At 33.9% G+C, this 25,702-nt stretch overlaps 1 protein-coding gene, 1 long non-coding RNA gene and 1 pseudogene across 2 annotated transcripts; all 3 read left to right on the top strand.

Annotated features, from left to right (window-relative positions):
• Positions 1-893: 893 nt before the first annotated feature.
• Positions 894-5,337, top strand: LOC110637045 (protein NLP6-like; annotated as a pseudogene).
• A 5,953-nt stretch (positions 5,338-11,290) lies between these two features.
• Positions 11,291-13,142, top strand: LOC131174795 (uncharacterized). The gene is made up of 2 exons (XR_009145017.1): positions 11,291-11,864; positions 12,521-13,142. It is a non-coding gene; the product is annotated as an uncharacterized LOC131174795 (long non-coding RNA).
• Positions 13,143-18,314: 5,172 nt separating this feature from the next.
• On the top strand, positions 18,315-25,327 carry LOC110637040 (long chain acyl-CoA synthetase 4). The gene is made up of 19 exons (XM_021786963.2): positions 18,315-18,714; positions 19,121-19,184; positions 19,280-19,369; positions 19,477-19,533; positions 20,051-20,099; positions 20,329-20,405; positions 20,581-20,620; positions 20,697-20,791; positions 21,364-21,531; positions 21,722-21,832; positions 21,995-22,082; positions 22,644-22,710; positions 23,092-23,167; positions 23,279-23,396; positions 23,492-23,737; positions 23,821-23,960; positions 24,197-24,379; positions 24,491-24,610; positions 25,024-25,327. The coding sequence occupies exons 1-19, from the start codon at positions 18,563-18,565 to the stop codon at positions 25,069-25,071; spliced, it is 1,989 nt and encodes a 662-aa protein (XP_021642655.2). The 5' UTR covers positions 18,315-18,562; the 3' UTR covers positions 25,072-25,327.
• Positions 25,328-25,702: the final 375 nt, after the last annotated feature.

Genomic DNA, 25,702 nt, shown 5'->3' with positions numbered 1-25,702 from the left:
ATTATCGTGTGCTAACTTCGCATTTCTCTTGTAGTGCCTGATGAGAAAAGCTAGCATGGAGGAGTTCTTCAATGAAATAATTTGTACTGGTCTTTTGATTGTTGGAATAAGTTGGTCCTTTATATTGAACTGGGATGTATGAACAAGCCTACGCATGTAATAAAATAGCTTCTTAAATGTTCACAAGTTATATTCACCATTTCATGAGTCATAGACCCAACTCTAATATTAATTACATAGTAATTAAACCACTTGTTTGATCAAGGCAAGCATTTGTACGAGTCATATCCTTATATTATGCACTTTCTATAAATAAGAATTCCCTTATCATCACGATTATTTCTGCCTTTTTTTTTTCCCCTAATCAAAGTAAAATATCTTATTATTATATTGTTGACAAACATATAATAAAAAAAATATGAAATCCAGCTAAATAAAATTTTAAAATTTTAGATTGAAGGAGTTAAATTGAGATATTTATAAAAAAAAAAAAGAAAAGTTTTTAACCATCTAATTTTAAAGTAAATTATATTAATTATTCCTTAAGTAATTATTTTATTTTATTCGCTCAATTTTAATTTATTAAAATAAAATAATTTTATTAATAATAATAATAATTAATTAATTTAATAATAAAAATAAATAAATAAAATTAAAATTAAATAATTTTATTTTAATAAATTAAAATTAAATATTTACTTTACCTTTTATTTTACTAATTAATTACAAGTATTTAAATAAGTCTTGATTTTACTTTAATTAATTATTATTGCACCAATAATAATATAATTATTATTATTTTTATTAATTTAATATAATTAGATTTAAATTAAAGTATTAATTCAAGGCAAATAAACTTTTTTTTAAAGAAGCGCGTACTAAGCTACTGTAGTCATGGCAGCAGGAAATAAAGACTCAAAATTTTCACGTGTTCTTGCTCGCAGGATTCCATGGCAAAATGGGATCAGACTCTGCAAATTACCGCCAATGCCAAACACCTCCCTCTCTCTCTCTCTCTCTCTCTCTCTCTCAACAACAGCATCATCATCCATTATCTCTTCCTGCGCACACATACATATCCAGAGAAAGACGAAAAGGTTTCTGGTGAATTTATTTCTTCTTCCACCAGCCGCCTTCTAAGTTGTCGACGAAATGCCCGAATAAGAGGACGACAAGTCAAAGGAAAACCAGACTGTTGGGGGAGACAAGGGAGAGACGCTGATGGACTTGGGTTTTGATCTCGAGACTTCTTGGCCGTTGGATCATATCTCTTTTCCTTCCAATCCTTTGTCTCCTCTTCTGCTTTCCTCCTCTGACCGGCCATGCTCTCCTCTATGGGCCTTCTCCGATGCTGATGATGACAGGCTTGCTGCTTCATCCTTTTCTCATGCTGCTACTCCACTCAGCTTTTCTGATTATCCAAATTTTCTCACATGTCAGTCGCGTCTTCTTTTCTCACTGCTCTTAGTTTTGCTTTCTCCCATTTAGAATTATTAAATCTTTCTCAAGTTTAGATTCTTATTTCAATAGAAATATCGTTTTCAAAGCGGAGTTTACCTTTTCTCCTGCTTCTCAACCTTGAAAAATGTAATCTAGAATACGAGTACATCATATGTTATTTTTCTAGTGCTTTTGTGGGATTATTTGGAGCTTTAGATTGTTTCTTATTCGTTTGAAAGCGGTTAAAACTCGCTGTGAATCAATGAAACTGGAATTGTGAATTATCCTCTCCACTTGTTTAGCTAGGACAGGAACCAGACAAGCCGTCCAATAAGAAGGAAAAAAAAATGATCAGTTTGTCTTCTCTCATATTGATTGTAGTTCCTGCCTGTCTTAGTGTTTCTCAGGAGATCCCCCCAAAAAAAAATTAAAAAAAGTATTGTTTTGTTTGGGACACATATGTTGGCTTTTTGGAATTTGAAAGTCATAAACAGGATTTTGTAAGATTAAGGGGCCTGTTATTTCTCGTCCTGTAGTTAACATAGCATTTAGTATCTTGCAGTTTCTTTGTACTAATGTATCTCTCCGAGCACCATCTGGAATTTTAAGCTTTTGCTTTTGAGTTGAGATTTTACCTAATGCAGGTAATCCCAGTTCAGTTACTGAAAACCATACAGAAAATGATGATAAAAGGAAACTTCCTTCATCACTTCTGGGATTGATGCCTATTGACAACCCAGATGGATATTGTATAATCAAAGAGAGGATGACACAGGCACTGCGAAATTTCAAAGAATCAACTGAACAACATGTTCTTGCTCAGATTTGGGCACCTGCGAAGAATGGGGCTCGGTTTGTACTGACAACTTCAGGGCAACCTTTTGTAATTGATCCTCGTAGTAATGGACTCCATCAGTATAGGATGGTCTCTTTGATGTATATGTTCTCAGTGGGTGGAGAGTTTGAAGGCGAACTTGGGCTTCCTGGTCGTGTTTTCCAGCAAAAATTGCCAGAATGGACACCTAATGTGCAGTATTGCTCAAGCAAGGAGTATTTGCGGCGTGATCATGCCTTAAATTACAACGTTCAGGGAACCTTGGCTTTGCCAGTATTTGAACCATCAGAGAAGTCCTGTGTTGGTGTGCTTGAGCTCATAATGACTTCACAGAAGATTAACCATGGACCTGAGGTTGATAAAGTCTGCAAGGCACTTGAGGTTGGGTATCTTCTCCCTCATACTTTTATCAAGTCTCATATTATGCCCTTGACTGAGGTAAACAATCTATCTAGCATGGGGATTTCTTTTGGAAAACATTACGATCGTGGCAGTATGTATTGTGATAATTTTATGTAGGCCTCGGTAAAGATTGTTATTTTCAAATGTTTTGAGATTCCTCATTCACATAATTTCAGTTGTTCCGCAGGCAGTAAATTTTAAAAGTTCAAAAGTATTGGATCATCCAAGTGCACAGGTGAGCCTTAACGATGTAATTTATGTTGAATCTGATAGTATTTGTAAACTTGAAAGATAAATGTGGCATTCTTCTTTCGTTTCTTCCCCCCTTGTTCTCACAGATGTATACTTGGCACTGCTTTTAAACCAGATTTGCAATTAAGGTCGAAAAAATGCACTGGCTGAAATATTGGAGATATTAACAGTGGTTTGCGAAACTCACAAATTAGCTTTGGCTCAGACTTGGGTTCCTTGCATGCATCGTGGTGTTCTAGCCTTTGGTGGTGGTTTAAAGAAGAGTTGCACCAGTTTTGATGGTAGTTGCAATGGCCAGGTCTGTATGTCCACCACTGACGTGGCATTCTATATTGTAGACCCGCACATGTGGGGATTTCGTGAGGCATGCCTTGAGCATCACTTACAGAAGGGTCAAGGTGTTGCTGGGAGGGCATTTTTGTCCCACAATGCATACTTCTGTCCAGACATTACTCAATTCTGCAAGACAAGTACCCATTAGTTCACCATGCACATGTTTGGATTGACTGGCTGTTTTGCAATCTGCTTGCGCAGCAGTCATACTGGAGATGATGATTACATTCTTGAATTTTTTGTGCCCCCTAGCATCTCAGACACTTATCAACAGAAAGCTTTGTTGGGCTCCCTATTGGCAACAATGAAACAGCATTTTCAGAGTCTTAAGGTTGCTTCTGGAATGGACCTTGAAGAAGAGGAAGGATTTGTTGAGATCATTCAAACTTCTATGAGTGGGAGACTTGATTTAAGGCTTGAAAGCATTTGAATACCCGAGTCTCCAAAATCTCCCTAATCCTAATGTTAACACATCACCAAAGGAAGGACAGAAGGCCCAGCTGGATCTATTAAAGCAACAGTTGATGGTGAACTTGGATGTTGTAGATAATGGAGGTAACACAAGTCTTGCAGAGGGAAGCCACTTTCCTACGTCTCTTCCAGAGAATAAAGGGAAGAAAAAGCCATCTAAAAGGAAACGTGGGAAAACTGAGAAGTCAATTAGTCTAGAGGTTCTTCAACAATATTTTGTTGGCAATCTTAAAGATGCAGCAAAGAGCCTCGGTGGTATGTTTACACACTTAAATAGCATTGCTTGCAATTTTGCCATTTCAAAGGTGTTTAATTTTTAAGTATGAAAGCTGGATAGTAGCATATGAAATAGATATGTCTTAAAGAAATTCTTGCTTTATATTTTTACAGTTTGCCCTACTACAATGAAGCACATCTGCAGGCAGCATGGGATCTCACGTTGGCCATCTCGCAAAATCAACAAGGTTAACTGATCCCTCTCCAAGTTAAAGTGGGTGACTGAATCTGTCCAAGGTGCTGAAGGAACTTTAGACTTAACTCCCCTTACCACAAGTCCACTTCCTGTTGCTGTTGGTTCTACTTATTGGCCTTCCAATTTGAATGGGTACAATCGACAACACTCACCGAATTCTAAATCCCCTGAACCGAAAGATGAAAAGAATGGGTCACCAATCTGCAAAGCGGTGAGAAGTGATGGCAGGGTTGGGATGAAGATCAATTGCTAGCATGAGAAAGTGGTCCTGCAAAATGGTTTTTCCCCAGTAATTGGATGATGCTCAAACAGATCCAAAGCAGGAAATGTCTCTAGGGAAGAGAGTGCTGGGACTCCAACCTCTCATGTTTCATGCCAAGGAAGCCCCACAAATGACAATGCACCTGCAAAGGATGTATCTGTTTCTCCTGCCCATGAACACTGCAGTGAAGCAGGTACTATTCCTAAATTGGCATTTCAACCAAAAGGAAAATCAAATCTGTCAGCTGCATACTCAATACCTGATGCCCTTGTTGCAACAGAAGCTCAAGCACCATTTGGAGAAATGCTAATTGAGGACGCTGGAAGTTCAAAAGATTAGAAATCTTTGTCCTTCAGTGGCAGACACGTTTTTAGAGGAGCGGGTTCCAGAATCTAGTTGGACAAATCATCCTGGTCCAGATTTCCCTCCCACACAAGCCATGGCTGCCGTAGAACATGCAATGCCACAGGTAACAGCTAGGCCGGAAACGAAATGTCTAAGCACAAAGGCAACATACAGAGAAGATATAATAAGGTTCCGAATCTTTCTTGGTTCAGGGATTGTGGAGTTGAAAGAGGAAGTGGCCAAGAGGCTGAAATTGGAAGTGGGTTCTTTTGATATAGAGTACCTGGATGATGATCATGAGTGGGTTTTGATAGCCTGTGATGCAGACCTGCAGGAGTGTATTGATATTTCAAGATTATCAGGCAGCAGTCTAATAAGATTGTCTGTACATGATGTGAATGCCAATCTTGGAAGCTCCTGTGAGAGCAATGGCAAGTTTTGATTAGGTTGTATATATGGAAAGATTTAACAATCTGTAAACTCAAGTTCAGATGTGGTGTTTATAAAGGTGCTTCTTGTTGTGCATTTAAGATTTAACAATTTAATTCGGAGGCTTCATGGTGCATACTACCTGGAATGCTTTAATGATGTGTGATATGATATAATTTTAGTTTCTTGTTACTTTTACTGATTTCAGGTGGGCTTCCATAATTTTAACAACTCTTTTGATCAGAGGGGCAACACTTCCACTTGTGATAAATCAGCTTCGAGGCACTATAAAACTTAGTATATCTTGTTTTACATGCTGCTGGATCTTCCTCTCCTCCCTATTGATTTACATTGTTGAGTGGTAGCTGTTGACAGCCTATTGCCCATAATGCACACAGAAATGTCACAGATATAGGACTTTGTTCATCATTTGAAACTTTTGCTTGCATATGGCCCGTCATTCCAGCTAATTAATCTGAGTTCTTAGGATGCGTGCTGCTTCTCTATGTTGCTTCTTTGTTCTATGTTATTTTGTTTTCCCATTATGATTTCAGAAATGTCAGATATTTTAACATTTCATGTGGTCTCATTGAAGTTAACATGTTCCAAAACATTTTCTTAAAGTTTTGTTGTTTAATTAAGTATTTTTCTTTCATTAAGTTGTGTATTTCTTACCAGAAACTCCATTTTCAGAATTTTGAACTTCCATACTATGATGAAACTTAAGATGTGTATTTTGCTTTTTTGGCATGCCACTGTTACTCATCAAATTTGAATTCTAGCATTATTCCTAGGCTCACATTTTTATTCCTTTCTTTCATAGTGTGAAATGTCTCCATTTTGATGTTTAATATTGGATTCATTATGTTTTTCTAGGTTTTGACTTCATTTCAATGACTATGTTGCTTTGAGAGGCAAGAAGGATGTGAAATTGACCATGCCTTGATTAGACTGTGCCAGGATTCTGATAAGCAACTTTGTGTGTTGTAGCTTTTGTACTCGCACTGTTTTTTACCTCCGTTTTTTTTTTTTAATTTTTTTATCTCTCTCTCTCTCTAAAATCAGCACCTAATGATTATTTTTACTACTTGTGTGTGTTCTGCAGCTCTTGGGACCATGGTTGAAGGAGATTGAGCAACAGGTGCAGGATCAGGTATGATGGTTGCTTCATATAAAATGCTGCCTGAGTAAATTCTTTTGGGAAGTGCTTCTTTCATTCATGTTAACCCTCTCACACCTCTCTCTCTCTCTCTCTATCTCTCTCTTCCAGGGTATGGACCCTGCAGCTGTTGCCTGTTGCTAGGTCGAAAAACAAATGCAGATGCTTTTGAAGGAGTAAGCAACTATTCTATGTGCTTGTGAGGAAAATCAATTGCAACCGAGTTTTTTGGTTATTTCACAACTGAATTATTTAAAAACCATGCCCTTGTGGATTATTAAAATCTTTTTGTAGGATTTCTTTTTGTGTGTATTCTGGTTAATATAAGAACTTAGGCAAGGCTACATAAACAACTCAACTCAACTCAACTAAGCCTTTATCCAAAAAATTTGGGGTCGGCTATATGGATTCGCTTTTTCCACTCTGAACGATTTTGGGTTAAATCCTCAGAAATGTGTAATGCTTCTAAGTCATGCTGTACTACTCTCCTCCAAGTCAATTTAGGTCTACCCCTTTTTTTCTTTCTATCCTCTAGCCTAATGTGCTCTATTTGTCTAACTGGAGCCTCCGTATGTCTACGCTTCACATGACCAAACCACCTCAATCTCCCTTCTCTCAACTTATCTTCAATTGGCACCACTCCTACCTTTTCTCTAATACTTTCATTACGGACTTTATCTAGTCTAGTATGACCACTCATCCACCTTAACATTCTCATCTCTGCAACTCTTATCTTAGATGCATACGACTTTTTCAGTGCCCAACACTCATTACCATATAGCATAACCGGTCGTATGGCTGTACGGTAAAATTTTCCTTTTAATTTATTGGGAATCTTACGATCACATAAAACTCCCGTGGCACGTCTCCACTTCAACCATCCGGCTTTAATCCTATGACTAACATCCTCCTCACATCCCCCATCTACTTGAAGGACTGAGCCTAGATATTTAAAGTGATTACTTTGGGACAGTGCCACTCCATTCAAACTAACTCCTTCCCTATCACCAGTTTGGCCTTCACTGAACTTGCAATGCATGTATTCTGTCTTCGTTCTACTTAACTTAAAACCCTTTGACTCTAGAGTACTTCTCCAAAGTTCTAGCTTCCTATTGACTCCTTCTCGTGTCTCATCTATCAGAACAATATCATCCGCAAACATCATGCACCAAGGAATACTCTCTTGTATATGTTTCGTCAGTTCATCTAAAACTAATGTAAAAAGGTAAGGGCTTATGGCTAATCCTTGGTGTAATCCAATTGAGATCGGAAAATCTCTTGTGTCCCCTCCCACTGTGCGCACAATAGTAGTTGCTCCTTCATACATATCTTTCAATACTTGTATGTACTTAATAGATACCCTCTTTTGTTCTAACGCATTCCATAAGACCTCTCTTGGAACACTATCATAAGCCTTCTCCAAATCAATAAAAACCATGTGTAGATCTTTCTTCCCATCTCTATATTTCTCCATCAAGCTTCTAATGAGAAAGATCGCTTCCATAGTTGAACAACCAGGCATGAAACCAAATTGATAGAGAGAGATAGAAGTATCATGACGTAGTCGATGCTCCACAACTCTCTCCCACAACTTCATAGTATGGCTCATGAGTTTAATTCCCCTATAGTTTGAGCAACTCTGTATGTCTCCCTTATTTTTAAAAATAGGTACTAAAATACTCTTCCTCCATTCATCAGGCATTTTCTTTGAGTTTAGAATCTTATTAAATAATTTAGTTAACCATGCCACTCCCATATCTCCCAAATACTTCCACACTTCAATTGGTATTTCATCGGGTCCACAGGCTTTACCTACTTTCATTCTCTTAAGTGCTTCATTTACTTCTAAAGATCTAATCCTTCTAGTATAATTTACATTCTTTTCTATTGTTCTATAATCTATATTCACGCTATTTCCATTTTGACTATTATGAAAGAGATCATTAAAATAATTTCTCCATCTTTCTTTAATGTCCTCATCTTTCACCAACACTTTTCCTTCTTTATCCTTAATGCACCTAACTTGATTGAGATCTTGACATTTCCTTTCTCTACTCCTTGCTAATCTATAAATATCTTTCTCCCTTCTTTAGTTCCAAGTTTCTCATATAACTTTTCAAAGGCACTGTGCTCTTGCTTGGCTAATCGCCTTTTGCCTCTTTTTTGCTATCTTGTCTTTGTTCATATGCCTCATTATTATCACATTTAGGTAATTTCTTATACCATTCCCTTTTTCTCTTCACGCCTTTTGTACTTCCTCATTACACCACCATCTCTATTTTGAGGGTGGTCCATGTCCTTTAGACTCCCCAAGTACTTTTCTAGCTACTTCTCTAATCTTTGATGCCATCTGTATCCACATATCATTGGCCTCCATATCTAGCTTCCATGCTTCGGACTCAAGAAGCTCATTTTTGAACTTCACTTGCTTTACTCCTTTGAACTCCAACCATTTTGTTCGAGCTACACTATTTCTTCTGACCTTACTTTAATTGTTCCTAAACTTGACATCCAATACCACTAGCCGATGTTGACTTGTTAAAGCCTCTCCTGGAATGACCTTGCAATCCTTGCATAGAGCTCTATTTGTCTTCTGGTTAAGAGAAAGTCGATTTGGTTTCTATGTTGCCCACTTTTGAAAGTCACTAAATGTGACTCTCTTTTTATAAAGTAGGTATTTGCTAGTATTAGGTCGTATGTCATAGCAATATACATGATGCTTGTCTCTCCTCATTTCGACTGCCAAAACCAAAACCTCCATGAACATTCTCATAACCTTGCCTATCACTTCCTACATGTCCATTCAAATCTCCACCAATGAAAACATTCTCTTCATTCGGTATGCTTTGCATTAAATCATCCATATCTTCCCAAAACCTTTGTTTACTCTCACTGTCTAGTCCTATTTGTGGGGCATAAGCACTAACTATATTTATTGTTTCTCCGTCTAGTACTAGCTTTACTAGTATAATTCTATCTCCTACTCTTTTCACAGCTACTCTGCGTCTTTCAATGTCCTGTCTATGATTATACCCACTCCGTTCTTGTTTCTCTCCTTTCCGGTAAACCACAATTTGTAACCTGAATTACCCACTTCCTTACTTTTCTCTCCTACCCATTTAGTCTCCTGAATGCAAGCAATATTCACCCTTCTCCTTTCCAAGGTATCCACAAGCTCCATTAATTTTCCTGTAAGTGATCCAACATTCCAAGTACCAACCCTGATCCTCCTCCTATCCTGCTCCTTCCTAATTGGTCTCCTTCTATGATATCTTCTATTATTTTCTATGTCTATCTTGTGTTCTGTTCCACTATTTGTTCTATTATCTGTCCTATGGACTAACTTCTTTACCCACACCCGTCCATGATGTGGGAACCCTTGCTCACTTAACACCACACCCGGGCGCCGGCATGGCGCGTCGCTTTCGGTGAACGCCCTACACCCTTGCATATTTATCACTACACCCGGGCTCCGATGTAGCGCGTCGTTAGTAGAGGACGCCCCAATGTTTATATCATTTGAATCCATATCATAGGGTGTGACGAAATTTTTACGGTGGTTGTCACCTACCGCAACCCTCCTCCTTTATCCGGGCTTGGGACCGGCTAAGCGCAAACTACTTAGGCGGAGTTAGGCAAGGCTACATAATGAAATAGAAATTGATTGAATGACCCTGGGAGCAGTACTAATGAAACTTTGGAAACAAATTTGCTAATCATAGCATTTGATTAAGCATCATTTTCCTAATCTGCTTGTGAATCCTTCTCTAAACGTTTATTTACTTTACATTGTAGGTTTAAATGTAAGATATTGTAAAGCCAGTGTCTTTATGTGTGTGTGTGAATCCTTCTCTAGACATTTATTTACTTTACATAGTGGGTTTAAATGTAAGATATTGTAAAGCCAATGTCTTTATGTGTGTGTGTGTGTGTGTGTGTGTGAATCCTTCTCTAAACATTTATTTTTTTTACATAGTAGGTTTAAATGTAAGATATTGTAAAGCCAGTGTCTTTATGTGCGTGTGTGTGTGTGTGTGTGTGTGTGTATGAATCCTTCTCTAAACATTTATTTACTTTACATGGTAGGTTTAAATGTAAGATATTGTAAAGCTAGTGTCTTTATGTGTGTGTGTGTGTGTGTGTGTGTGTGTGTGTGTGTGTAAAGCCAGTGTTTTTATGTGTGTGTGTCTTTGTGTGTGTGTGTGTGAATCCTTCTCTAAACATTTATTTACTTTACATAGTAGGTTTAAATGTAAGATATTGTAAAACCAATGTCTTTGTGTGTGTGTGTGTGTGTGCAAATCCTTCTCTAAACATTTGTTTACTTTACATAGTAGGTTTAAATGTAAGATATTATAAAGTCAGTGTCTTTATGCGTGTGTGTGTGTGTGTGTGTGTGTGAATCCTTCTCTAAACATTTATTTACTTTACATGGTAGGTTTAAATGTAAGATATTGTAAATCCAATGTCTCTGTGTGTGTGTGTGTGTGTGTGAATCCTTCTCTAAACATTTATTTACTTTACATAGCAGGTTTAAATTTAAGATATAGTAAAGCCAATGTCTTTATGTGTGTATGTGTGTGTGTGTGTGTGTGTGAATCCTTCTCTAAACATACATAGTAGGTTTAAATGTAAGATATTGCAAAGCCAGTGTCTTTGCGCGCGCGCGCATGTGTGTGTGTGTGTGTGTGAATCCTGCTTTAAACATTTATTTACTTTACATAGTGGGTTTAAATGTAAGATATTGTAAAGCCTCTGCGTGTGTGTGTGTGTGTGTGTGCGCGCGCGTGCGTGCGTGTGTGTGTGTGTGTGTGTGTGTAATGTAAGATATTGCAAAGCCAGTGTCTTTGCGCGCGCGCGCATGTGTGTGTGTGTGTGTGAATCCTGCTTTAAACATTTATTTACTTTACATAGTGGGTTTAAATGTAAGATATTGTAAAGCCTCTGTGTGTGTGTGTGTGTGTGTGTGTGTGTGTGTGTGTGTGTGTGCTCATATTGGATTAATGACAGGCTCGCATGACTTTGGAAAGTCCAATTGAGCAGTTTTTAGGATAAAACTGGATTCCATGAGATTTTCAAGTATTTTTGGAGGATCATTTTACCTTCTGAGGCTTTTGATTCTTGAATTTGGTTCTTCTTTAATCTCATTTTGATTTGCAATTTGCAGAAATGGCGTGAGAGCTTTTCGTATAATGAAGGCACTTTTTATTCAAGTTCCTATTTCTATCTCCTTTTTCCTTGCCTGTCAGATGCATATCTGAACAAGTGTTTCTTATCATTTTTAAAACATCCTGCAAATTAAAATGACTATATTATGCTTTATTTCTCTAGATCTCAAAACATGACAGAAAAGTTGCCATCCTTTAAAAGTGGTGGAGCTTACTCGTTTGTTGATTTGTCGACTTCAGATGGTCTATGCATCTGTCCTCTTTTGACAGCATTGTCTTTTTTGATAAGAGTGGAGGTAGGCCAAGTAAAACTGAACGAGTGTTTTGCTATATTTCTCGTGGGTTTGGAATTCATTCTAGTATTCATCATGACTTGGTGTTTTTTTGTGTGAATTTGTGTCCTTGTTCCATCCTTAGTCCTATATATAGGAAGGTATTGGAAGGAAATCCTGATGCTGGTACCATGAAAAATATATCTAGGGTCCTTGCTGTTGTTTCTGTTCCGCTGACCATGGGTTTCCCTAATATAATCTTTCGACCACTTATTTGCTCAAGCTGTTGCATCTTGTATGACATCTATTATGATTCACAATGTTTGCTTTTCTTCAATTGGCCATTTGGTGGTATCATGAGATGTATGCCATATAAGTTTGTGCCCTCCTTACTTAATATGTTGGTAGTTTTTGCTAATTGCTATAGTGCTAGAATATTTAGGATAAAAGATTTTGTAGTTCACTTGCAGGCCTCGTCATGAGATGGAAAGTTAGGTTATCATTCCACTTCTCCTCTCCCCCCAAAAAAATCCTTCCTTTACTTCCAGTTGTTTTATGTTCCTCTCGTCACAATCATTGTATGACAATAAAAAGGGGAGTAACGAGTGACTATTTACGAAGGTTTAATGCACACTTTGAACGAAGACGAACAATTAAGTTCACTTCCATTTTATTTGCAGGTATATTTTGTTATTTGACAGCAAGCTGGAAACCTACCACATTATCACCTATCAAATTATCATCCCAGATTTCGGATCACAAAATATCTTCATCTTCAATTATTAAGCCAGGGGCTTAGAAGTCTAGAAAAACCAGAAAATGCAAGAGAGTTTTCTTGAAAAAGGAGAAATTTTAAAATACTGCCGTTATATGTACTTGTGAGCACTTCCTTTTGGCCATTCTGTCCAATACTTGAGGGGCAGTGAGGTAGAAACTCTTGGAACCTACTACAGGCAAACTTGAAAATTTGTATGGAGAGAAAGACCGGTAATCCAGGGTGGTGGCATCAACTGATTATAACTAATTTCTAATCCTGTGGTTGAATGATTGTAAGGGTCTGCATATAAAAATGCCGACAAATAAATGTAAACGAAGAGGAGCGTTGCCAACGCTTCAATCCTTCAGGAAACGGCCAAATCAATCACAGTATGGAGAACTTGTCATCTGGGAGCGAGAGGAAATAACAAGGACTAGAACCACTTTTCTGATATAAATGCTCTGATTATGTCTTTAAATTAAATATCGATGTTTCTTAAATATAACAGAATTACAGTTACAATAATCTAAGCTTTCTTTCCAATCTGCTAGATAACATTTCACTGGTTAATAATTAGCCTCAGAGAAAATTTATAACATGGATAACGTCAAGTTGTAGCTTGAGGCTTGAGTTGAGTGGCTGAAATTAAGTTACTATATTTCGTGTTTGATTAATATAGGACCAGGAAAAAAAAAATCGATAAGCTTTGGCTTGGCATTCAAGTGTACCCCTGATTTCTTCTATGACAGTGACGGAAAAATGATTCTATTTTAGATATGGGTTTATTAAAGACTAAACCTAACAATTTGATGGAATTGAAAATAGTTTCAATCATTTTCCTTGGAAAATTGATCTGAGCCATTCAAGATCATGAACCATTACAACTTAATTACAAAAAGGAACGACAGTCTTCACCTTCAGCTCCCGCTGAGCTTCAACAATGCTGAAAATTCATGACTTCCTGCCTAGAAATTAATCTCACCGTAATTTACGGCTATGGTTTAAGAGTAAGACCTAGTTCTTAATTATCCCTAATGTAGGTAGACCGATATAGGGAGGTGTCAAAACTCAAAGTGTTAGGAATCATAAGGTTGTGGCTGCATAAAACTACTCGAATTTATATGAAATAAACTCGTAAAATGTAGATTAAATATTTTTGTATCGATATATATATATATATATATTAATTTTGCATAAAATTTGATAAAAATATTTAATCTAATTATTGTTAAATTCGTTTTTATATGAGTTCAAATTTATATTAAATGTACCCTCATGAATAATTCTTAACTAATTATTATATGCTTATAAATAGGAATAATGAAAGATTACAATATACTTTTGGTGCACGTAAAAATAATATTTATTTTTTGATAAAAAATATGAACCCTCTTTATAACGGAGAGTAAGTTTCACGTGATTATTCCTAATAATCTTTCATTATAGACAGTACGCGTATATTATACACAAAAATAATATCCCTCTCTAAAAATATGTGAGCCAATCTTGTAATATAAAAACTAGGGCTCACGTAATTGTTTCTAAAAACAGTTAAATGTTAATTTCAACTATTTGTTCTATATCAACATTGAAAAAGATATTTTTAAGTTAATAATTTTTTACTTAATTTTATAATTGAATAAAAAAAGGTAATTTTTTATATTATCCTGTATAGTAGTCTATCCTTGGAACGGATTTTTCTTACAAGGTAAGAAAAAATCATTTTTAAAATTAAAGATAAATAAATATAATTATATAATGCAAAATAACGACTATAATATATATGTTTTTAATTAAGAAAATATCCTATTAAGTGAATATTCTTTAAAATATATTAAGAAATATGCTTCAGTCTTTCGTATATAAATAGGGTTAAGCAAGGAATAAAGAAATTTTCTTTCAAATTCTTCTTTTTCACACTCTCTTAAATCTTCTCTGTACTCTCTAAAATATTTCATCTCTATCATAATGTCACCTCTTTTCTAGTCTGAGTGTAAAAGGGAGAGGATAGTCCTGTGATCTGCATTGAGAGTGTATTGATACAGAGCTAGCAGAGGAAATTCGACAGCTATAGGAGAATTTGAGTTGCATGTGGATGATTATTGATCCAATTCATCTTCACCCAGTGCAAATACAGTTTCTTCATCAAGGCTGTCCTGTTCTGAGAATAGAAATTTCACATCATCATCTTTCAGGGAGATGTGTGCAGCCTGTTGAATGCATTGAACAAGGTTGATTGAGTTATTTAGATTTTATGACAATTTTTTGCATAATTGGCCTTTTTTTTGTATGCCTTATTTTCTTCTTCTGATTTCTTTCCTTTCCTGGACTCAAATAAGTTTTTAGAACTGGATATTTCTGAATGAACCTTTAACTATTTTCTTCTTGTTTATAGATCTTTATAACCAAAACAATAAAAATGAGACCTATATCAGTAAAATAATATTTCATCAGTCATATATAACTGTATACACCTAATTATGATTTATTTTTAATAATAATATAACTTTATTACGATAGATAAAATTTTTTAAATAATAAAATTTTAAAATATTGTATTTTTTTTTAAATAAATGCTTTAAGAGCACTGCTGGAAAAACCTTATTTTAAGGAAAGTCATATATTATTAAAGATGTAAGTGCTGATCTCACAGAGAGTGTTGGCCACGTATGGAAAGTCATATACTTACTTTTTATTATTATTATTATTATTTTTACATTATCTTAACATAAATATATGAATGTGATAAATGTGAAATTTTTATTAAAATGTGAAATAATAATATTTATTTTTTATTTAAAAAAACATATTAACGGAGAAAATTATTAAAAGCATTAAAATAAGAAAATATAAAAGTGAGGGACAGCCAATCACAAATCTTGTGAGTGCCCATGTTCATCCAGCTGAAAATCCCGTCAAAGAACTGAGTTATTGACAAAAGGGCAATAGTGACGTAAGAACATGAATTTTAAAGTTTACCAATTTTATATTTAATATTATTTACTAATTAGTTTCTATTATTTTAGAAATTATATTAATTAATTTTTTAAAATTTGAATTATTTTCAAATCTTAAATTTTATTCTCAGAAGGGGCTTGGACTTGTCGATTTTCTGTTCCCCCTTCCCACACGCAAGGGGTGACGGTGGCCTCGGGTTCTCAATTTAAGATTTAGGGATGAAAATTGAAATTGGAATTAATTTAATGAAATTAACTTTAATAGATTTTATTGTTAAATTGAAACAATTTGATTTTAATATTAAATCCAACCATAAATGGATCAATCCAATTTCACGTTTCAGATTTGTTAGCTAAGGATACACGGAATGGTTCATCTGGCATTGATTCATCTTTTCAGAATGTCAATAAATGAAGTAGCAAAAGTGGGAAATTTCTTGGATACACGAAACTCCCTTCCCATCCCCATAATTAAATTGCATTTCTAATAAATTTTTAAATTTGTCCTTCATAAAAATATTACTTAATAACTCCTTTCAAAAAAAAAAACTTAATAACTTTGCAAAATTAAATTAATATAAATAAAATAATATTTGTCTTATTTTACTTTTTATAATAATGTCTAAAATGATGAAATTAATATAATAATCCTCCCTCTAAAATTCTCTTTCTACGTAAACTCTTACAATTAAATATAAATTAGGAATTGCTCCTTATTGATAATAGTCGCTCCCTTCCTCCTTTAGATAAAAGTATGATCATTGATTTTATTTGATCAAGAGACAGGTGTAGTAGATAGTTGGGGCTGTCCAGTGATAGAAATTTTATATATTTAAATAAGTTTTATATTATTATATAATAATTCAAATATATAAATATTTAAATTTATATATAGTTGCATTTTAATTTTGATTAATTTAGATAAAAAAAAGAATAAAATTGACACTAATTTACAATATTGATAAAATTAATTAAATTAAAAATTTAAATAAATTTGAAAAGTGCTTAAAAATTAAAAAATTACAATTTTAACTTGGTTTTAATTTTTTTGTTAATTCATCATCAAAATTGATTCAAATCAACTAATGACATGTAATTTTAACGGTTACTCTCTTTTTCAATCAATTGACATATTATATTTTTTAATATTAGTTTATTTTAATTTTCACCACTAAACAATAAATATTTAGTAAAAATTTTGAAAAAAACAAATTTTTTATAATTGGGATAATTTAAAATTTTTAAAAATTATGAATAATAAAAAAAATTAAAAGCATAAAATATTATACCCAATAATATGAATATTTGAATATACTTAGATAAAATAAAAAATATAATTATTAAATAAGAATAGATCTTATTTATTAAATACATATAACTAACATATATAAAAAGTATTTTTTTAGATGTTTGTGTAATTTTAATTTATATCATTAATGTAGTTTCCTTAATTTTATTATATTTACTTTGAAAAAAAATTCTATTAATTATAATTATTAATTAATAAACACAATTTTTTTAAAAAATGCATATAAAATAAAACAGACAAAATGCAAAACACGTTAAAAAAATACAAGTGCATAAAATAGTAAAATGGCTAAAGCATCAACCACAAGAATTTTAAATTAAAATCGTCCCAATTATGTATTTGATACGTTTGTAATTGTAATAAATAGATTTTTGTGTTATTATTTAAAATTAATAAAATATTATTTTTATAAATTTTAGAATTATTTATTTAAAGAGAAACCTAATTGTTAAATCTTAAAAATATAAATAATAAAAAAATATTTATAATTTCTTCTTTAATTTTTTAAATTTATTTAAGTCTCATATGCGTTTAGTATGAAGCGAATGAAATGAGAATTAACGTTACAAAAATAATAATTAATAGTAACGTGATTATTAATACCATTAACCATGTAAATTTATTAAAAGTTTTATTTAGTATTGAGATTCAAGTTTAAAAATAAATTTATGTTTTTATAATATAAATATTTTAAATTAAATTTTAATATTTATTAATACAGTTTTTCCAATGACATTAAATATAGTTATTTACTAATAATTTGTGTCAAGTTATATTTTCTACGTAATATTTTTAGGTGCAATATTTATATTTTTATATATAATAATTACTTTATTTTATTTAAAATTATTTATCATTTTAAAAAAATTAAGAGTATTGATTAAAATTTTCCTATTTTACCTTATATTTACTAAACCAAATAACCATTTATATAATTTTTTGAAATCTATTTTATCATCTCATTCTTTCTCAAGTAAGATAAATAATAATTTAATTAAATTAACAGATATTTTATTATAATTAAGGTAATTTAATTATTCTTAATTATTATATAAAAATTTTAATAATAAATAAAAGTGTGGATGAATAAAATAATACACATTTAAAGAATCTAATATATATTTAAAAATAATTTTTTTTATGAGTGTAATATTACACTCGGTTAAAAATTTATTATAATAATTATTTATTATTGATATTACATAATTAATATAAAAAATCATATTATTTGAAGGGTGTGAACATAACAAATTTAAGTTCATATAAATATAAATTTAATAATTAATAAATTAAATATTTATATTTATTTATTATATAGATATTTTAATTAATTTTATATAATTTTCGATATAAATATTCAATTTAATAATTATTAAATTCCTTACCGAATAAGATCGAGGTTATTTTGGACACCATCTCGTAAGTAGAAAAGTTAAAAAAACTGGAGTTGGGTTTGGTCTCCTGCCTCTTTCTGAAAAGTCAAAAACCATCTTCTAATTCCAAACAAAAAACAGAAACTTGTTTTTCAAATTGACGTAGTTCTCCTCTCCGGCCACCCACACCCACCCACTTTCTATTCTTCTATCTCCTTCCTCTTTCTTTGTTTTTTCCTCCACACATCTACGTATAGATCGACATATACATATATATATCTACACTGAACGACTTACCAAGGACTCGTTCGTTTGCTCACAGATAAATGGCGCAGAGGAATTATCTAATAGAGGTCGAGAAAGCCAAGGAGGCCAAGGATGGAAGGCCTTCTGTTGGTCCTGTCTATCGCAGTGTCTTCGCTAAGGATGGATTTCCTCCTCCGATTCCTGGAATGGATAGTTGCTGGGATGTTTTTCGGTCAGTTTTCTACTTTCTTTTTTGCTTCCTCATAAACTTTCATACGGAGAAAACTGAAAAGTCAACTCGGTTGTGCCTCTGCTTAATTTTTCAGAAACAAGTTATAATCTCTGAAGTCTTAACACCTATATTTTTGTTTTTTTCTAGTTGTTGAGTGTCATTAGATTCTGATTTTTTTTTTTTTGTGAATATTCGCAAAGTTTTTTTTCCACCTACCTTTTTAAAGTTGGGTATTTTTATTTACTACTGTTTTTATGTTGGCGCTTTTTAGGAAATTTAGTTTACGATTCTGCTCGATATTTAATTTTTATAGCCCCCTTTTGTTTTGATGTTTTTGATTCTTCATTATCTTAAGTTAATTGTATTGTTAGCTAATAGTGATTGATGTTTCCTGTTCCTGTTGCAGCATAAGCGTGGAGAAATATCCTAACAATCCCATGCTTGGTCTCCGAGAGACTGTGAATGGGATGGTATAGTCCTTTGCTCAGAATTTATGTTTGTTTAGTTGTTTAGCTTTAGTTGAAATCTAACTAGCATGATCGTAACCGTGTCTTTGTCTGAGCAGGCTGGTAAATACGCGTGGCAAACTTACAAACAAGTATACGACTTGGTGATCAAAGTTGGTAATTCAATTCGGAGCTGTGGTGTTGAGCCGGTAAAACCAATATTTTATTTATTTTTTTTAACAGAATTCAGTTTATTAACCAAATTTGGCTCTGGGATTTGATATTTTTTTTTCCTTGCCATTTTGGTGATTTGCAGGGAGGGAAATGTGGTATTTATGGTGCCAATTGCCCGGAGTGGATAATGAGCATGGAGGTATCTTGTCTTTTCTGTCTGATTTGTTGAAAAGAAGTATCTGTTATATAGCAAGATGGTAACCTATCAATTCAGAAGAGCAGAGCTGGTCTAGAGGAAGGGGACTCTGAAGTCATGAATTTTTCTATTGTAACTTTCATTCCAAAAGATTTTCTGGTCATATCGTGGGTGTTGATTTTTCTTCTAATGTATTAAGCCATCCAATTCATCTTTTTTTTTTTTTTTTTTTTTTTTTTTTTTTTTTTTTTTATGGGTTTATGACTTTGATTTGGTTGAAACCTCCTATGCAACTTATTCAGAAAACCTGTGGGCCAGAAGAATTCTTTAACATCTATGTTGGTTTTGAATGCTTATGTAAAAGTAGATTAAAATCCCTTTGAATCATCTTGCTTCAGTAACCCGCTGGGCATCCTTGTCACTTGTTTGCTAGTGTGTTTTCTAGTTTCTAAACTAGTGTGGTTTAATTTCCTCCCATTTTTTTCCAAAATTTTTGTATTAATGCTGTAAATTGATGCAGGCCTGCAATGCTCATGGGCTTTTTTGTGTTCCCTTATATGACACTTTAGGTATGTCATTTCTTAAACATGGGTGTGTATTGTGTAAGCAGATAAAGTAATTAGCAGCTATCCTGCATTTCATGCATGTTTTAAAGAATGCTGGGTTGCTTTTATTGGATTGTGACCAAAATTCCATGTGTAGATTTATTTCCATATTTCAGTTATGCATACATCTTAACTTCAAATCTCTCCAGCTATTAGCAAAATTTAGTGTTTACCTCCTATAATTATGTTGCAGGAGCTGGTGCTGTGGAATATATCATATGCCATGCAGAGGTCTCAATTGCATTTGTAGAAGAAAAAAAAATTGCTGAGGTATATCTTATACTTACTGCAGTTGATATGATTTTCCTGTCATGGGAAAAATTTAAGAGGGTTTTCATTTTATTAATTCGTTTTGGAAATTTAGAAAGAAAATGTAAACATCAGCTGGAGTTGTGATTGACATTGCTGTATAAAGTTCCTTCTAATAACTTTTATCTCCTCTCAGCTGTTGAAAACATTTCCAAACTCAACACAGTACATGAAAAGTAAGTTCATCTTTAAATATTTATTTCCCTTGCATATGTATGACCTAGATATGGTGGTATGAATTTCATTTTGTAGCAATTGTGAGCTTTGGCAAGGTTGCACCTGAACAAAGAGAAGAGATCGAGAAGTTTGGTTTAGCAGTATATTCTTGGGAGGAATTTTTAAAACTGGTAAAGTGGCTACCTTTTTAAATCAGTCCTCTGTTTAGTGATTGCTTTGATAGCAGCAAAAATTTGAGCTACAAATCTTTGTCCATGCATGCAATGGAATTATCTTGAGATAATAATTATTTTGCGGAGTACATTATGTCTTGAAATCTGTCATTCATGTGTGGGGCAACTAGTTGTTTTGGGCATTACATGGTGGCCTGTGTTGCAAATTGACAAATTTGAGGTCAGCTTTATTACGCTTTTCATGAGATGAGATGGATTTTATGCTCTTGATTTCCAAGAATAAGTCGGTATGCTATTTACTTGTTCATAACAAGATTCTGTGGAAATGTCACTTGGTGTTTTGGATCAGTTTCTTCATAATCCTCTCTCTGATGTTTCTTTTTTTTTTTTTTTTTTTTTTTTGTGTCGAACTCTGATGTTTCGTTGACATTCATGAACTGTGAAAGATGCTATTTCTTGTTTTTTTTTCCTCTATCTTTCTTGGGATATTTGATTTTTGTTTGCTGGTTCTGATATATCTTTAAGAGGAGAAAATAAATGTGTAATGGCCTTACATCTGTTCCTCATAGGGTGAAGATAAACAATATGATCTCCCAGTGAAAAAGAAAAGTGATATCTGTACAATAATGTATACCAGTGGGACAACTGGTGATCCGAAGGGAGTATTGATTTCAAATGATAGTATTGTTACTATTATAGCTGGGGTGAAAAGGCTGCTTGAGAGTGTAAATGAACAGGTTATTTCCTTCTCCTTTCATTCTGAATATCATAGTAGACATGAATATTAAAATTGCTATATAAAGCTTAAATTGTTCTACAAATAAAGTGCATTTGTCAGCTAGTTAATTATTTTGCTTTTTCTTCCCTGTACACTTACCTGTGAGGCTGTGACTTCTCTTTTGAAAATTTCTCTGTAAAAACTTGCAGTTGACTACAAAGGATTTATATCTTTCATACCTTCCTCTTGCTCATATCTTTGATCGAGTGATTGAAGAGCTATTTATTTCACATGGTGCCTCTATAGGGTTCTGGAGAGGGGTAAGCATTACTAGTTTTATTTCTTTTTATTTCCTTTTTTAAGGGATGCCACCTTACCAATGCAAAGTAATTTCTTCCACCATTGTGCAATTGGTGGTAAATTTATTTTGGTTCTCTAAGTAATGCGAGGAGGTAAATGTATTCCCCCCTTTGTATTTGCAGGATGTCAAATTATTAATTGAAGACATTGGGGAGCTCAAACCAACTATTTTCTGTGCTGTGCCCCGTGTATTAGATAGAATATATTCAGGTAAGGTTCTTTCTTATATTCTTGCCTTCTTGGAATTTTGGTTATCAGCAAGTTTCATGTGCTTAAGAAATAAATAAAGAGAGAACCTTAATTTGGATAACATGACCCCTTCTGGTTTGTGCATACTTGGTGTCCAGAACCACCAAATTTTTATTTATTATTTGTTTTCTTAAAATACCTTCTCTTGGGAAATGAGGCGTAAGCCTGATTAGTTCTTTTGTGAGCCCTATATTGTCCTGAATTTATCCTCTTATCAAGGAAAGTGATTAGCCATTGTCAGATGGTGTTTGGAGGGATTCTCATTTCACATTAATCTTAGGTTACAGGCTCATACTTGTAACGTAACTAAGCTTTAGATTTACTGTGAAACTAACTCAGATATTTCTACTCCAGAATTCTAAGTACAATTTCAACTTTATGAATTGGGGGATGAGCTGAAGTTATTCTTTAATGTCTTTTTTTTTTTTAACAAAAAAAGCAATTATATCTCAAAGTGAAAGTTTACTTGTTTCTTGCCCCCTCTGACTGCAACACTGGCATAATTTCTTGGCACATTTTCAGGTTTGACCCAGAAGATTGCTTTAGGGGGCTTCTTAAAACAGACGTTGTTCAATATAGCATACTCATAGTAAGTTGTATTCTTTAATATGCCTATAGAAACTCAATCTCAAACAGAAGAGAAGGGAGAATGATGAAAGTCCCACCTATTTTCCATTTCCTTCCTTCTGGTATGACATTATTTCATGTACTACAGAAGTGCTGTTTATTGGCAAACTTAGTTTACTCACTGTTATTGGCTTCTTTTTTCCTCACGCAATATGGTTGGAATTCTATATTTGTTTTGTACGTGTAACTAAACTTTTGTGAGATTTCGTGTCTTACCTTTAACATGTCGAAGAAATTCAATTTTCATGGTGGTTTTACCTAGGTTTCTTTTTTAGTTATTGTTTGTATTTTCTTGCTATTTTGCCATCTCATTCTAATTAGTTTGACAACAATTATTTTGCAGCAAATTAAATTCTATGAAGAAGGGGCATTCACATGACAAGGCATCTCCACTTTGTGACAAAATCGTCTTTGATAAGGTGATGGTTCTTTTTTTCCTCCCTCTCCCCCTCTGAAACCTAAATCACATGACAGTGATTGAAATCAAATTTGCTTATTGCTTCAAATCTCCTTGGTTTTCTATTCTGCAGGTAAAACAAGGCTTGGGAGGAAATGTAAGGCTTATTCTATCTGGAGCAGCACCTCTTGCTATCCATGTAGAAGCTTTCCTGCGGGTGGTCTCATGTGCTCATGTTTTGCAAGGATATGGTAAGTATGCTCTCAATAATCACTATGTTTGCTGTCTGGTTTTGTCTGTTCAATTTTCCATCAGGAATTGGATAATTTTGTTTTTGTGAATGTAGGTCTTACAGAAACCTGTGCGGGCACATTTGTCTCGCTGCCAAATGAAATGCCAATGCTTGGTACGGTGGGCCCTCCTGTGCCAAACGTGGATGTTTGTCTAGAATCTGTCCCCGAAATGAATTATGATGCTCTTTCAAGCACACCACGTGGTGAAATTTGTGTAAGGGGGAATACCGTGTTTTCGGGTTACTACAAACGAGAAGACCTCACCAAGGAGGTCCTGATTGATGGGTGGTTCCACACAGGTTTGTCAATGGTGGTCCTTTGTGAATTTTGGTTTTATATTAGTTTACTTAGCTTACTGTGTTTATAATGATTATTGCATCAGGAGATATTGGTGAATGGCAACCAGATGGGAGCTTGAAAATTATTGACCGCAAGAAAAACATATTTAAACTTTCACAAGGAGAATATGTTGCAGTTGAAAACTTGGAGAATATTTATGGTCTTGCTTCTGGTATTGATTCGGTATGCATATCTGATGCTTCTGATCTATTTAATCCAACTATAGTGAATAGTTTCTACATACGCCAATTACTGATTCTCAGTCCTCTTCTGCTGTTGACAAGTCCTCTTGTAACCTAAATAATAAATTCTCTTTTCCTATTTCATCCACTTCTAAGGTCTGAACAGTCTCAGATTATTGCCTGCTTGAGATGTGCATTGGTCCAACTCTTGTTAATTGTCCTATTTGTCAATTTCAGATATGGGTTTATGGGAATAGCTTTGAATCATTCCTTGTTGCTGTTGTTAACCCCAATAAGCAAGCTCTAGAAAATTGGGCACAAGAGAATGGCATGGGAGGGGACTTCAAATCCCTTTGTGAAAATCTGAAGGCAAAAGAATTCATACTTGGGGAGCTTACTAAGACTGGAAAAGAGAAAAAGGTTCTTGCTTGCTTTTAGAACTTGAACTTCATTGTCACTGGCCATGGAAAGGTTTTGGCCCTTCAATAGCTAAATTGCACATTTTGTGATCCCAACTTCTACTTTTGGCAGCTGAAAGGTTTTGAATTTGTAAAAGCTGTTCACCTCGATCCTGAGCCTTTTGACATAGAACGCGACCTCCTCACGCCAACATATAAGAAAAAGAGGCCCCAGTTGCTTAAATACTATCAGGTAGCTCCATTTAGTTTTTGCAGAAACGTTAAATGAAACTTTTCTTTCCTTTTTGCCTAACATATATGGTGTTAACTTCCACATGAATTAATTTACTACTTCTGGAATGGAAATGCATCCAAAGTTATGCATGCTGATGCATGGTTATAGGCTGATTGGCATAATTTATTTTGGTGCTCAGAGGTAGAATTCTTTCCACGTTTGTAAGTTTTGTATCAACTTATAGACATGGATGGTTTTATCAGCTAGTGGTGTAAGCTGTCGTGTTTAATTTTGTCCACAAATTGGTTATTCAAATTTAAGCACTTGTTCATAAGGTTTTACAATTGTTTTTCTCTCTAAATTTTCTTTTTGAGGTCTATATGCAATAGTATTTGCAGAATACAGTTCTGACCTCAAAATTCTGTGCACAGGATGTTATTGACAAGATGTACAAAAGCGCAAGCAAACCCAATGCCTGAAAGGAGGATCTCAATGGCTTTGATGTCTAAAAATACCCGACTAATGGTTGCATTTTTCTAATGACTGCTGCAATTTGTGGACCAAAGGGTAGTGTATTCGAAGGGCCATAGCTAATGACAAAAATGTTTCGTGTAAATGGAGTTAATACAAACTTCATAGATATTTTTATAATACTTGTTTGGTAACGTAATGCAATTTGAATTAGATACTGCCATTTTTTTTTTAAAATGTGGCTGAAATATCTTTTTGGTATTATGTCTTGGATCCTTGTGCCATGGAGGCATTTAAGTACAAAGGGGGAGTTTTGCACCCTGTACTTGAAAAGAAACAAAATGGTCGATGCTGTAGGCTTGTGTCGCGCAGAAGGCTTCATTCTAGGGATGAATATCCCATAAAATGTGTTATTAATTATTAAATCAAACAAGCATCATCTGTCATGTTAAAGATTAACTTCAGAGGATTCAAATCATTGTGAGATACAAGGCATTCCATGGTATGGAATACAGCGGATGATAGTTTTTTTTTTTTTAATATATTAATTAGATCGGTTCAACGTGTTTACTCAAGCCAAACTTCCAAAAGTGTAAACAAAAACTAACAAAACAAATTCTTAGATTTTTACAATAAACA

Source organism: Hevea brasiliensis, chromosome 16 (genome assembly GCF_030052815.1).
Source record: "Hevea brasiliensis isolate MT/VB/25A 57/8 chromosome 16, ASM3005281v1, whole genome shotgun sequence".
NCBI classification, from domain to species: domain Eukaryota; kingdom Viridiplantae; phylum Streptophyta; class Magnoliopsida; order Malpighiales; family Euphorbiaceae; genus Hevea; species Hevea brasiliensis.
This window is presented reverse-complemented; position numbering and strand designations above follow the sequence as displayed.

What these genes read in the sequence shown, in the direction of transcription:
- LOC110637040 (XM_021786963.2), top strand. Translation starts at nt 18,563, where the DNA reads ATGGCGCAGAGGAATTATCTAATAGAGGTCGAGAAAGCCAAGGAGGCC. An exon ending in GAGAGACTGTGAATGGGATG is followed by an intron (nt 19,185 to 19,279) that starts GTATAGTCCTTT and finishes TTGTCTGAGCAG; the next exon opens with GCTGGTAAATACGCGTGGCA. An exon ending in CTCAACACAGTACATGAAAA is followed by an intron (nt 20,621 to 20,696) that starts GTAAGTTCATCT and finishes TTCATTTTGTAG; the next exon opens with CAATTGTGAGCTTTGGCAAG.